This window comes from Danio aesculapii, chromosome 17 (genome assembly GCF_903798145.1).
Source record: "Danio aesculapii chromosome 17, fDanAes4.1, whole genome shotgun sequence".
NCBI classification, from domain to species: Eukaryota; Metazoa; Chordata; class Actinopteri; order Cypriniformes; family Danionidae; genus Danio; species Danio aesculapii.
The window spans coordinates 34,923,591-34,936,612 of NC_079451.1; the positions used below are offsets into that span (position 1 = coordinate 34,923,591).

General features: G+C 36.7%; 1 protein-coding gene across 1 annotated transcript in view; it reads right to left on the reverse strand.

The window, feature by feature from the left end:
- ism2a (isthmin 2a) overlaps window positions 1-13,022 on the reverse strand; it is a 39,179-nt gene that overhangs the window by 6,655 nt on the left and 19,502 nt on the right. The window contains exons 4-5 of the mRNA XM_056476801.1: window positions 5,372-5,509; window positions 181-249 (exon numbers count right to left, since the gene is read on the reverse strand). Coding sequence (XP_056332776.1) covers window positions 181-249; window positions 5,372-5,509 — 207 coding nt within the window. The remainder of the gene's footprint in view (window positions 1-180; window positions 250-5,371; window positions 5,510-13,022) is intronic.

The window sequence follows — 13,022 nt, forward strand, 5'->3', positions numbered from 1 at the left end:
AGAAATAAAAATAATGAATTGAAACATTGAAAAAAAAATTACATAATGATAAAATAACAAAAACAATCATACAATTAAACTGTAAAACAATATGCTATTCATTTGTTGCATATAAAACTACTATAGTATAACTACTGAAGTACTAAATGTCCACACCACAGAAAAGCAAAATCAACCAACCTGTTCCCAAAAGCTCCGTGTTGTTTGCCATTTCTTGAGGACTCGGTTCTGTCACAGGAATTATGTCATCTGTAAATGTAAAAGAGACAGAATTTGCTTAAAATTAGCAAGATATTTCAATCCTAACAGACAATTTGAGCTCAACAACCTTGAGAGAAAAACTAGTAACAACCTACAAATCAAGCTGGTTTTCCTGGTCCAAATTAAGGTAGAAAAGGTTTGGCTGGTTAACCCCTGCTATTTGTCAAAACTTTTCCAACAAAATTATCTATTCATAAAGTCAGTGGCTTGCTTCTTTCTAAATGAATCACCTGTTTTGAACAAATCATTTGAATGTTCAATAGGGGTGTGACGAGATCCGCTGTTTCTCGTAAGATCTGACTAGTCTTGGTCTTGGCTCAGAGCGACAAGTCAGTTTAAATGCTGGTTCGGAGCCAGAGCCAAGCTCACATTTTGTCTTTCTTTATCTTTCGACTCCTAAAACACCAGCTATGAACCAGGAAATGTGGTTCCAAAACATTGCTGGGCTAGAAGTAGATTCTCTTGCGTCAGGGCCTAGAGACAAGGTTACTGTGACCAATGAGATAAATAGAAACTGTTTTCAGAACCAAATTTAAAATAACAGCAAAACGTAATTATTCTAATCTCCTTCAATTTATATTTGGAATTTGGCAATTCCATGTTTGTGTTGCTGGGAAAAATGAAACATTTTTCAGACCTGACATAACACTCTAAACGGTGAAAATTTAAAGCATTTCTTAGAATGCTTGCCTGAAGAACCAGCTCTGGGGTGCATTTCCCAAAACTATCGTTAGCCAACTTAGGTCGCAAGTTCTGTCGCTACAAACAGTTCGCTGATTTGGCGTTTTCCAAATCCATCGCTCCAACAAACATTCGCAAACTGCGTCGGAAACTTTTACGTTTGTAACTACACCTCTAGAGCTGTAGTTAAAAGCATAGTTCCTGGCTGTGTTCTATTCCCAGTTATCCCCCTATGCCCTATTCCTTTCGAGCATTCCAACATTTAAACTTTGATTAAAAAAAAAACTTTTTTCAAAGATGTTTCAAAGTAACATTTAAAGTATTTTTACAGTTCAGTTGTAACGATCTTCATATTGTCAATTGCACTGCCTTTGTAATGCACCTTGAAAACATTTATGCTATTTTGAATGCAGCCGTAGCTCATGACGAAAGCTATAGGTGACCTATTATTAAAAAGCGAAATTTATGTTACGTCTACAAAGCTTGTGAAAACAAAAATACATGGCACAGGTTAATGGTTTTAATTTATAGCAAGTTATTTATTAAGAAATGTGTCTGTGGCCAACTGTATATGACATGGGCCTAGTAGTTAGAACATTTCTGCAGTCGTTTGAATTTGTCAGTTGTAAAAGTAGACTTTTCCAAAAAATAAAAAATAAATAATAATAATAATAATAGTTAAAAATAAATGAATAATATCCTACTTATAATAATAATAATAATAATATTATTATTACCTTTTTAATAAATAGCCTACTGTAAATTACAAACATTAACAATTTATATGATTTATATATGAGATTAGAATACGTGTTAGCTAAGTGGTTTTATGTTTTAGCATAGAATACGGAATATTCTCTATAATATTTGTAAAGAAAATATTGGCCCTATATGTGCCGTTTACATATATTTCAGTTAATATAGAAAATGAGTGCATGTTTTTACCAAAACTAATATTGGATTTTTTTTTAAGTGCGTGTGTGTGTGTGTGTGTGTGTGTGTGTGTGTGTGTGTGTGTGTGTGTGTGTGTGTGTGTGTGTGTGTGTGTGTGTGTGTGTGTGTAAAATAATATAATTTTATACAAAAAAAATTATGGCCATTTTCTCTAAAGAAGTTGTCACGCCGACCCATTTAGTGCACCGTTATGAAGGTTTTACGTTATAACTAACATGGTTCAAATGATGGATCTGTGACAGAGAAACTATGGTTTTGGGGAAACACTCGTTACTACATCTACTACTTTTCCCAAATGATGCATCATACTATGATAGGTCAGCCACGAGTTGTCGTTGTTTGGGAAACGTACCCCTGAGCGGGCAAAAGAACGGTCTCTGAATCTTCACCTGGTTCATGCTGGTGGAAAAGGGGTATACAGTGCCAATGTGCTTCGGGTGTTTACATTTCTGCATTTAATTTATTTTAAAAAAAGTTCTATTTTGTAAATCACAAGTTGATTTCGAAATGTACCTACAGTTTTTTCCCCAGTTTATTCATTAATTCATTTTCCTTAAACTTAGTCCCTTTATTCATTAGGGGTTGCCAAAGTGGAATAAACCGCCAACTTTTTAAGCATATGTTTTACTCAGCGGATGCCCTTCCAGCTGCAACCCAGTTCTGGGAAACACCCATACACTCATTCACACACATACACTACAGGTCTACAGCCAATTTAGTTTATTCAATTCACCTATAGTGCATGTCTTTGGACTGTGGAAGAAACTGGAGCACCCGAAGGAAACCCACGCCAACAAGGGGAGAACATGCAAACTACACACAAATGTCAACTCACCCAGCCAGGACTCGAACCAGCGACCTTCTTGCTGTGAGGCAACAGTGCTAACCACTAAGCCAAAATGTCACCTGCTTGCCCAGTATAATAGAATAGAATATTTTTAAATATATAGTCAACATATATTTTATCATTGATGATTTCTTTAGTGGTGTCACAGTGGCACAGTGGGTTGCGCAATCGCCTCACAGCAAGAAAGTTGCTGGATCTGGCCCCGGCTGGGCCAGATGGCATTTCTTTTTTTTTTTTTTTTTAGGATTTTTTATAGGGGTGTTTCACCTTTTATTGTGATAGGATAGAGTGGAGGACAGATAGGAAAGCATTGGGAGCAGAGAGAGGGGAAGGATGGGCATAAGACCTCGAGCCGGAAATCGAACTCGGGTCGCCCCGAGCACTATGGTGCTATATATGTCAGCGCACTTAACTACTAGGCTATTGGCACCGACTGCCAGATGGCATTTCTGCATAGAGTTTGCATGTTCTCCCGGTGTTGGCGTGGGTTTCCTTTGGGTGCTCCGGTTTCCCCCACAGTCCAAAGACCTGCACTATAGGTGAATTGAATAAGCTACATTTTCCGTAGTGTCTGTGTGAATGAGAGTATGTGGGTGTTTCCCAGTATTGGGTTGCAACTGGAAGGGTATCCGCTGCGTAAAACACGCTGGATAAGTTGGCGGCTCATCCTGCTGTGGCAACCACTGATAAATAAAGAGACTAAGCCGAAAAGAAAATGAATGATTTCTATGGTATAAAAATCTCATCTCATTCTCATAAACCAATTCTCGTGTCTTGTGGGATCTCATCACAACCCTAACATTTACTGAATCTATCATTGAGACAGGGATTTGTGAAACTAGCCTGGGAACCAGCACAAACACACACACTCTGCAAAATACGTAATAGTGTTATCAATAAAATATAATTAATAAAATATCATTTTTGGTCAAAATTTCAGACGTCTAGAAAAGTACTTTTTTCAATGTTTCATTGACCAGTTTATTTTGGAAGACGTTTCAGGAATGCTTTCTTCTTTATCAATTCCCTCAATTCAATGCTTTCTACTATTATCAATTTTCTTAGCAGCTCAGAATGTGTCAAATGAAGCTGGTGTTTATGTAGAATCAGCACTGTGGAGCCTCAGATCATGTTTAAGTTTGTGGACAAACACATTTTGTGCATATGCCCGTTTTCTGCATGGCAGGTTGTGGGCCGCCCTGTATCAGGGGCTTTTAAACTGAAAGCCCTTATTGAGCTGTCACACTAAAGCCAAGTAAACGCCTGCTGCTCTCAAAGAGTGGTTTCATAGTGTACACAGTACACACACAGAAGGCCAGACTGCTCCTTTTCTAACATGAATCTGGTGCCCCTGGTGTTTGTTCGACTTCTGCATGCCTGACAGAGACGAATGAGAAGCATTAGTGGACTTTTCCATCACTATCAGCATAATTAGAAGCCGGATGGAATTAAGATCAGGATCAGTGGTGAGCACATTTTGGGGGAAGTGTATCGATACATACACAGTGTGGAAACTGCTAAATTTATGCAATGAAGTGCATTGTGGGGATGAAAAGGCCAGATTATGGCACTGTTTCCACATGGTATTAAAATGTTTTTAGTGATGGGAGCACAGGTCAGCCAAGACATATTAGTGATAACACTTAGTATTATTATGCATTTCTTGGGACCACTTGGGTCCAAATTTCACCAAGACCCTTTTCTCTTATTTCATTATGCTCTATATTACTTTATAAGGAACACTCAGTCTAACACACAAGTGAAGTAACTTGAGTAAAAAGTGAGTAAACTTTTAATTTTCCATTGGTTTTACTACACAATGTAACAATGTACACAATGAAGATTCATTCATTCATTCATTTTCTTTTCGGCTTAGTCCCTTTATTAATCAGGGGTCGCCACAGTGGAATGAACCGCCATCTTATCCAGCATATGTTTTACGCAGCGGATGCCATTCCAGTCACAATTCAGCACTGGGAAACACCAGTACATTGTTGCAGTCATGGGGAGAACATGCAAACTCCACACAGAAATGCCAACTGACCCTGCTGGGGCTCAAACTAGCAATCTTTTTGCTGTGAGGTGACAGCGCTACCCACTGTGCCACCATGTCACCCAACTGCGGAAGATTCAAGTTTTAAATAGGAAAATTATCGAAATTATTGTTTGAAATTTTGACCGACAGGCTAATGGTCTAATCCAATTCAATGATTTATGCTAAGCTAAAAGTGCTCCTGGAAGAGACAAGCCGAATGGGTTAAGAAATGGTAAAACTCAACAGTTGTAAAATAAGCTTATTCATTTCCCAAAAGAGGTGGCACTATCCTCACTGTAAAAATCCTCACCCTCACTGTAAAAAGCAATTAGTTATTTTACTTGAAAAATGTGAGTAAACCCGTTGCCTTAAAACCAACAAGTTGATTTTACTTAAAGTCAGTAAACCCACTGACGTAACTTTTATAATTATGCACATAGTTTGTTTACTTAATTAAAAGGCAACAAGTTTACTCTCTTTTTTTTTAAGTAGTCAACTAATTGCTCTTACAGTGCACTTGTGATCAGATTGATGAAAATGTATCTTAATAACAGAACTAAACAGATCTTAGTAAACAGAACCGACAGCCTCACCAGGACATCTCTCTAAATCGCATGTCCGTGACTCTGTAGCAGTGCAGGCGTAGCCACACGAGCGAATCCTCTTCTGATTCCCCTGTCCACAGGTGGCACTACATGGTGACCAATCGCTCCATTCTTCCTCCTCATATTCTGCAGACAAAAAAAAAAAAAAAAAAACGATTAAAAGAAACCTGAGACAAAAAGGATGCCCGTTCTACAAATTGAGGCTAACAGATTCCTCACACAGCATGTGGGAATGTTATGCAATGCAGGTCAGACCACAAATGAGTCGGAGTAATGGTAAAGGAATTTCTTTACTCTACATAACAAGCTTTTAAAAGAGAAACTTCAACGAAAATAGCTCAGTTCTCATATCTTAAATTTTACTATTCAGGTACAGACTCGCATTTGAACAGGATTGACACATAAAATCCAAAAAAACAGTCAAGATGGCAAGTGCATCTCTCTGTTGTTTGCATAAGAAAGCAAATGATGTGCAACTAAATTAATATTGCGTATTTCTATGCAAAATATAATCTCTCTAATGAACAAAATGTGGGCCCTCCTGGCAGGACAGACTTTTTTTGGGTAATAAATATGTCAAAGGCAAAGTCAGCCGCTTACAGCTGTGAGAAGTGAGCCAATACAAACACTTCAGCAGGAAGGCAAGGCCTAATAGCTTAGACGCTTTCCAACAATGCTCTCTTTCCACCACCATGCTAAAGAGATTAAAGTTTCAATGCGCTCCATGGCAGTAGAGATGGGGAGAGAAAAATAAGTGCACGGCTTCCTCACTAATGCGTTTTGGCTCCGTTGTTGCTGGTTACCAGGTGTTGTTGCTAATTGAGAATTCACATTCCGATAAAGAAGCACTCATACTGTCACAGCAAAGAAAACACTGATTACTTGCCCGCTTGTAGAGGTTACTGTAAATAATAATAACAACAACAAAAACAAAGACACATATTAAGATCATAAAATATAAGGGTGGCTGGGTGCAAGGGTGCATGTTCTCCCCGTGTTTGTGTGGATTTCCTCCGGGTGCTCTGGTTCCCCCCACAGTCCAAAGATATGCGCTATAGATAAAATGAATAAACTAAATTGGCTGTAATGTGTGTGTGTGTTAATGAGATTGTATGGGTGTTTCCCAGTACTGGGTTGCAGCTGGAAGGGCATCCGCTGTGTAAAATATATGCTGGATAAGTTGGTGTTTCATTCCACTGTGGCCACCCCTGATGAATAAAGAGACTAAGCTAAAGTAAAATTAATGATTGAATAAATTATCTTGTAAAATTTAAAATAAAATACAATTAACTGGTATTTATTGCGTATTTTCCTATTAAAATTTACATTTAAATTAAGATGTGTGCTTTTCTAACAAAATGGTTACATAAAAGCTACATAAAAAATGCCTCCCTCATTCACATCTTACAGACTGAAAAGTAAAAAGAAATCCAAGCAAAAATAAATGAATATTGAAAAAAAATAAATAAAATAAAATAATAAATATATATATATATATATATATATATATATATATATATATATATATAATAAAAAATATATATTAAATAATATATAATAAATAATTAAATAAACACAAACAAATATAAATATAAAAATAAACAAAATGCATAAATGAAAAAATAAACTAAAAATAAATGGAAAAACAAATCAAAGTTTAAATCAATAAAATCTAAATGAAAAAATATACTGCAAAGAAAATATAATGCAAAAAGTAATAAATGAATGAAAAAAACAATAGGTGAATTAATGTAGGACCACATTTAATTAAAATGTATATATTTTATTAAGTCATATATTACTTTATTTTATTTATCTATCTATTTATACACACGAATGATAGATAGACAGATAGACAGACAGACAGACAGACAGACAGACAGATTTTTTTTCCACTGTGTGCTTTGTCCTGCCCTAGGTGTGCGACCATTGGTCGAGAAGGCTGTCAATAATCATTATGATTCCCCTCGGTGCACCAATCAGGAGCTGGTCCACCACATTTAAAAGCAGTTTTTGCGTTCCGGTTATGGCGCTTGAGGAGTAATCTGCGTGGTCCGCTACCAAACTCCTAACTTGTGTCGACCAGCCTGTTCATTTGTGTTTGTATTATTTTTGTTGTTGTTTAGTTTGTCTCTCGTTTAAGTACTTTATTTATTAGATTAGTTTGTGCAGCTCAATTTACCGGATTATTAGAAAGTCGAATAATCTTTATGAGAATTGGATTATCAGATGAGCTCTTGTTTAGTTAATTGCTGACAGTGTGTACTTTACGATAACTCTCGTAATCCTGAGCAGAATAGTTTTGTGTTAGTTAGTTTATGGAGAAGTTGCCACACCTGTAATAATCTTTTGAATAGTTAAGTCGTTAAGTTAAGCGTTGCATATGCTAAAGTTTACAGTTGTTTCTGCATTTTTCTTTGGTTAGTAAGTTTAGTGGGTTGGGATTTAGTTAGATTGCTTTGTTATATTTATTTCTTTGTTTTGGCAACACTCCTGTTTTTCGATTGATTCGGTTATTAAAATTACATTCTAAATTCAAATATCCTTTGTTTAACATTGTTTAATAAATTGTTATTTTTGTTTCACGTATCATTTTGTTGTGATTTCTCTTATTTTCACCCAGCACTATAAAACTTACTTAATGTTAGGTCTCATCTTACATAACAACATAAACATGTAACAATGGCATAATAACATGGCAGATGATAAAATGGTCACTTTAGTTTCTATTTAAATGGAGGTGTGCTTTGTTGCCATATCAAGTGTAAAATCTGGCCTGCGATCCACAAAACTGTGTTTTTAAAATCTAAAAAGCTTTGATATTGTGCACACATGATTTATTTTCAATGAGAGACAATTCATTTTCAGTAAGAGTTGAAGATTTCTAGCAGCACAATTGAATAAGACCTCACACATACCGCAGGCAGTAAAAAGTTACTATAGTAAAAATGTGGTAAATAATTTTCATAAGAGCAGCTGAGAGGAAATAATGACCTAAAACTTAAAAAACAAAATTCTATCAAGCTGTTGCTGAACATGGCCTGCCTGTAATTCTGCGGCTCACCATAATTGCAGAAAAGCGCTTCATTACTGTACGCCTCCAGCTCAGACCACATCATTAATAATGTGGCTCATTTGCCCTTCTCTGTTTCCCATTCAGGCCTGTTTGTACACAACGCACTCCTACTCTTCAGTACACTCATTAGGTCTATTTTAGAGTAAGGGGATCCAGTGGGGCGACAGAAAGAAGCCGGTTGGGTTTGGTAGCCACATCCTCAGAAGCTCTACTGCTGACATGATCACAGTATGCATGCTGCAATTGCTTCTTTTTTGGCGGCGTGTTGGATTTGACCACACACCACCAATGCACTTTCTCTCTAATGATGCTGACAGAACATGGTGGAACACAACCTCAGTGGTGGATCACCTCGAAAGCCAATGACAGATGGAGGAGAAAAATGCCCTTGTGAAATAAAGCTGGTTAAAGGATAAATGTAGATTCCCAATTTTGAGGCTATTGCAGCGCTGGTTTAACTCACAAGTTAAACAATCCTAATGAGGGCTTATTTGTGTGAAGGTTTTGTGTAGCAATTTTTTTCCGCTTACTATGCTGAAATGCCAACTAGCATAGGCTTCAAATATTAAAAAAATAATAATAAAAATGTATTCAATATAATGAAATGACCATATACCAAGATGGGTTTTACTTTAAATTTAACTAAATAAATTTCAGCCACAATCTAACCAGTGTTGCCAACTTAGCGACTTTGTTGCTATATTTAGCGACTTTTCAGACCCAATTAGCGACAAATTTAAAAAAAAACGACTAGCGACAAATTTAGCGACTTTTTTTTTGGTGTTACTGGAGATTTTTGGACTCACATTTGTCCATACTGTATCGTTCCAACACTTCTCAACGAGCTGCGGGTGATGTCATCGGCCCCTCCCCCGCCTCAGGCAACGCAGGGGCAGCCCAACCCTCATATACAGCAGTCAGTATTTCTTACCTGCAGGCTGAGAGCAGATCAACTCTCTGCGTACTGACAGCGAATGATTTGGCACCGTGAGTGTGAGGTATTTCCTTGGTAACATTACAGTCAAGCCAATCTGCTTCTCCTCTGTTTTAAATTTAACTATTTAATTTTTCCATTTATTCTTTTCTTGTTCACAATCACAGATAGTTCAGTGAGAGTTTTGGAACTTGTGAGTTTATTATGTCTGAGAGATTACTGCAAATTCATTATACATCTGACTAATATACTTTATTCAAACAATACATTTAATTAAATTAACATGCATGTATAAAGCGTAGTGCAAATATAAATTTCCCTTTATTAACCATAGGCTGTTCAACAAAAACTGCTGAAACTGATGACGTCTTCAATATGCAAATTGACGTATGATGTAATCTAGTGACATTTAGCAACTTTGAGCAGAGCTTACCACCTTTTCATTGAAAATAGTTGGCAACACTGAATCAAACCATTTTTAATTAATGTTACATAGTAACAGAGAACAGTATGTAGTAGGGCTGTGCGATTAATCAAAATTGAATCGCAATTTGATTAGCTAATCGCAAGAGGCTGTAATATGAAATATATATGTATTATTTAATTACCCCCACCCAGAGCCAAAGACTATAGAATGCACAAGACGTGTATTCTATTAAACGATTGCAATAAACTGACCTTAGTCTGGGAGAGGAGCTTAGATCAGACGTGAGTTTCTGCAGATTCTATGAGATTTGTATGTTTAGAAAGTAAACTAAAGGGACAGTTGTTGTTAAATTTTATTGGTGATTCCTAATATGAAATTCAATCGTAAGCTTGGTACGCAGTTTTGGAGAATTTGATGTTTCCCCATTCAAACAGAATACTGAAAAGTACTGCCAACTGAAAGTATTGCCAGTGACACACAATCTAGTAGCAAGCAACAGCAAAGTACAATTTTAGAGTTGTTTGTGGCTGTTACACAATATGAAAGAACATCACAAAGGCACCAGGAGATAACTAACGCCATAACTCACAAATTTTTTTTTTCTAGGGCAAACAGTAGTGTTTAATTTCTGAATATTTAAAAACAACTTTGAATAAAAGTTGGAGTTAGTTAATATATTTTCAGTTTCTTTTTTAACTAACACTCACTAGGGCTGTCATAATACTGGAATTCGATACCTATCGGTACTGAAATCTTAAAAACTTCCATTTCCAGCGAACATTTAAGCGCTGTGTAGCACGTTCTTAAACAGCGCTGATTTGAAGGTCATTGGTTCACCGAACTCACCACTGTTTACTGTGTGTAACCACAGATACAGGACAATGGAGCGTTAAAAGCCGCGATTCGTCAGCGGATCACTCGTATATCAGTTTATAAACAAACCTGCTGATCAACGTGACATTGAAACACTCCAGTGTCCCTGTTTCTGTGGTTACACTCAGTAAACAGTGGTTAGTTCGGTAAACTGATGACCGTCACAGCCAATCACAGTCATTTCTATTGAGCATGTGAACACAATGGCGAATCAGCACTGTTTAGAAATGTGCTTCACAGCGCAGTATTGTGACAACAATGATTTGATGATGATTTGAATATTCGCAAATCAAAATCGCAAAATCTGTTTAAATATATATATATATTTAAAAAATAAATAAATAAAAATCTAAATTGCAAGTTATTGTATATATGTATATATATATATAAATAAAAACATAGCAGACCTGCATTTTTTGTACTATTACTCCAGTCTTCACTATCATATGATCCTCCAGAAACATTTCTTATTATTATCAATGCTGACAACCATTGTATTGCTTAATGTTTATTTTCATATTTAAGAATAATTGATGAATAAAAAAAGCGCGGCATGATGGCTCAGTGGTTAGCACTGCCTCAGAGCAAGAAGGTCACTGGTTCGAGTCACAACTGGACCAGCTGGCATTTCTTTGTGGAGTTAGCATGTTCAACAAGTACTTGCCTGGGTTTCCTCTGGGCGCTCCCAAAAACATGCGCTACAGGTGAATTGAATGAACAAAGTGAACTGAAACAAGAGTGTATGGGTGTTTCCCACTGTGTTGCGGCTGGAAGGCATCCGCTACGTAAAACATATGCAGGAATAGTTGGCGGTTCATTCTGCTGTGGTGACCCCTGATAAATAAGAGACTAAGCTGAAGGAAAATTAATAAATGAACGAATGAATGAATGAATAAATGAAAAAATTCTAAATATCAGCCAATTAGCTACAATTTTAAATGTTTATTGTGACTTGATCAATTTTAATGCATGCCCACTGAATATAACTATTAATTTCTTTAAATAAATACTACTGACTCAAAATTTGTGAATGACAGCGTTTATCCTTATTTTGTCATAATTTTAGTCACTATTAAATGGTGTCAACTAGATGCAGAAAATAATTAAAATAAATGTTTTAAATAAAATATTATACATATCTACTGTTTAATATTGTTTGGAGATTTTTAAAAAAGCCTCACACATAAAACAGTGACTGAATGCTGTAATTTACTTGGGCAGAGAATATAACTTCGGTGTAAAGAAACAAAAATGAAAAACACTTTCCCTCCAAGGCCTGAGAACTGCCATGAATTCCAGAGAGAACTCAAAGGTCCAGGCCGTGTGAATCACAGCGAAAGCGCCAGTTTGGGATGAAAACACAGCGAGCGGATGCTTGCTTTGTCAGCCCAAGCATCCTGGCCCTTCTTTCAATCTGCTGTCTAATTGAACAAAAATATTAGTTTTTTTAGCCAGTGAAGAGCCCCCATGCTGCTCTTAGAGAGCGTTGAGGCATACAGTAGGTTTCAAATAGCCATGAGTTCTGGTCTCAACTTCAAAGAGGACACACTAAGCTGATGCTCGAGCCCGCTGTCACTAACATGAACCAGACACAGTGTTGAGTTTGCTCCTGCAAGCTCTTATCCAATACTTTCACTGTGTGATACTTTATTCACCGTATACTTTGAAAAGGTTCAGAGCACTTAATGATAGGTTGTGCTCTGCTTCTAAAGGATAAATCGCATTTAAATTGTATTTCAGCACTATGGTTGGCCCCGTATGTAAACATTTTGAGGTAATGATCTGCCTAACTCACAAAGAAGCAGTCTAGTGGGAAGATAACATGCATAGCACAGCTAATATTGTGATAACATATTAGGGCACAAAGCACTGGGTCGCCTTTCGCTGTTTACCGCTGATAGGCATCAAGAGAAAGTCTCTGGAAGTGGCGACAGGAATGACATGTTTATGTAGCAGTTCTTGACTACAACCCTCAAAGCATAAATCATAATGTCAAGACTTAAAGAGGAGGCTGGGGCCCGCATTGCTGAGGAAATCAGCGTGGTATACATGCCCCGGCGTTACACGAAAGCCCCAACATGATCACTGATACTTGTGATAACAAGGCTGGTGGAAAACAAAAACTAGAAAAAAACAGTTTCCGATTACACAGTTGGAAAAATATGAAAACATTTTCATCCAGTTTTATTTTTGGTAACACTTTATTTTGATGGTCCATTTGAGTATTAGTAGACTGTCTGCTTAATATCGGTTGATATGCTCCTTCAACAGACCTTTAACTGACTATAAGAAATACATGTCAACTTACACTAACCCTAACCCCAACATA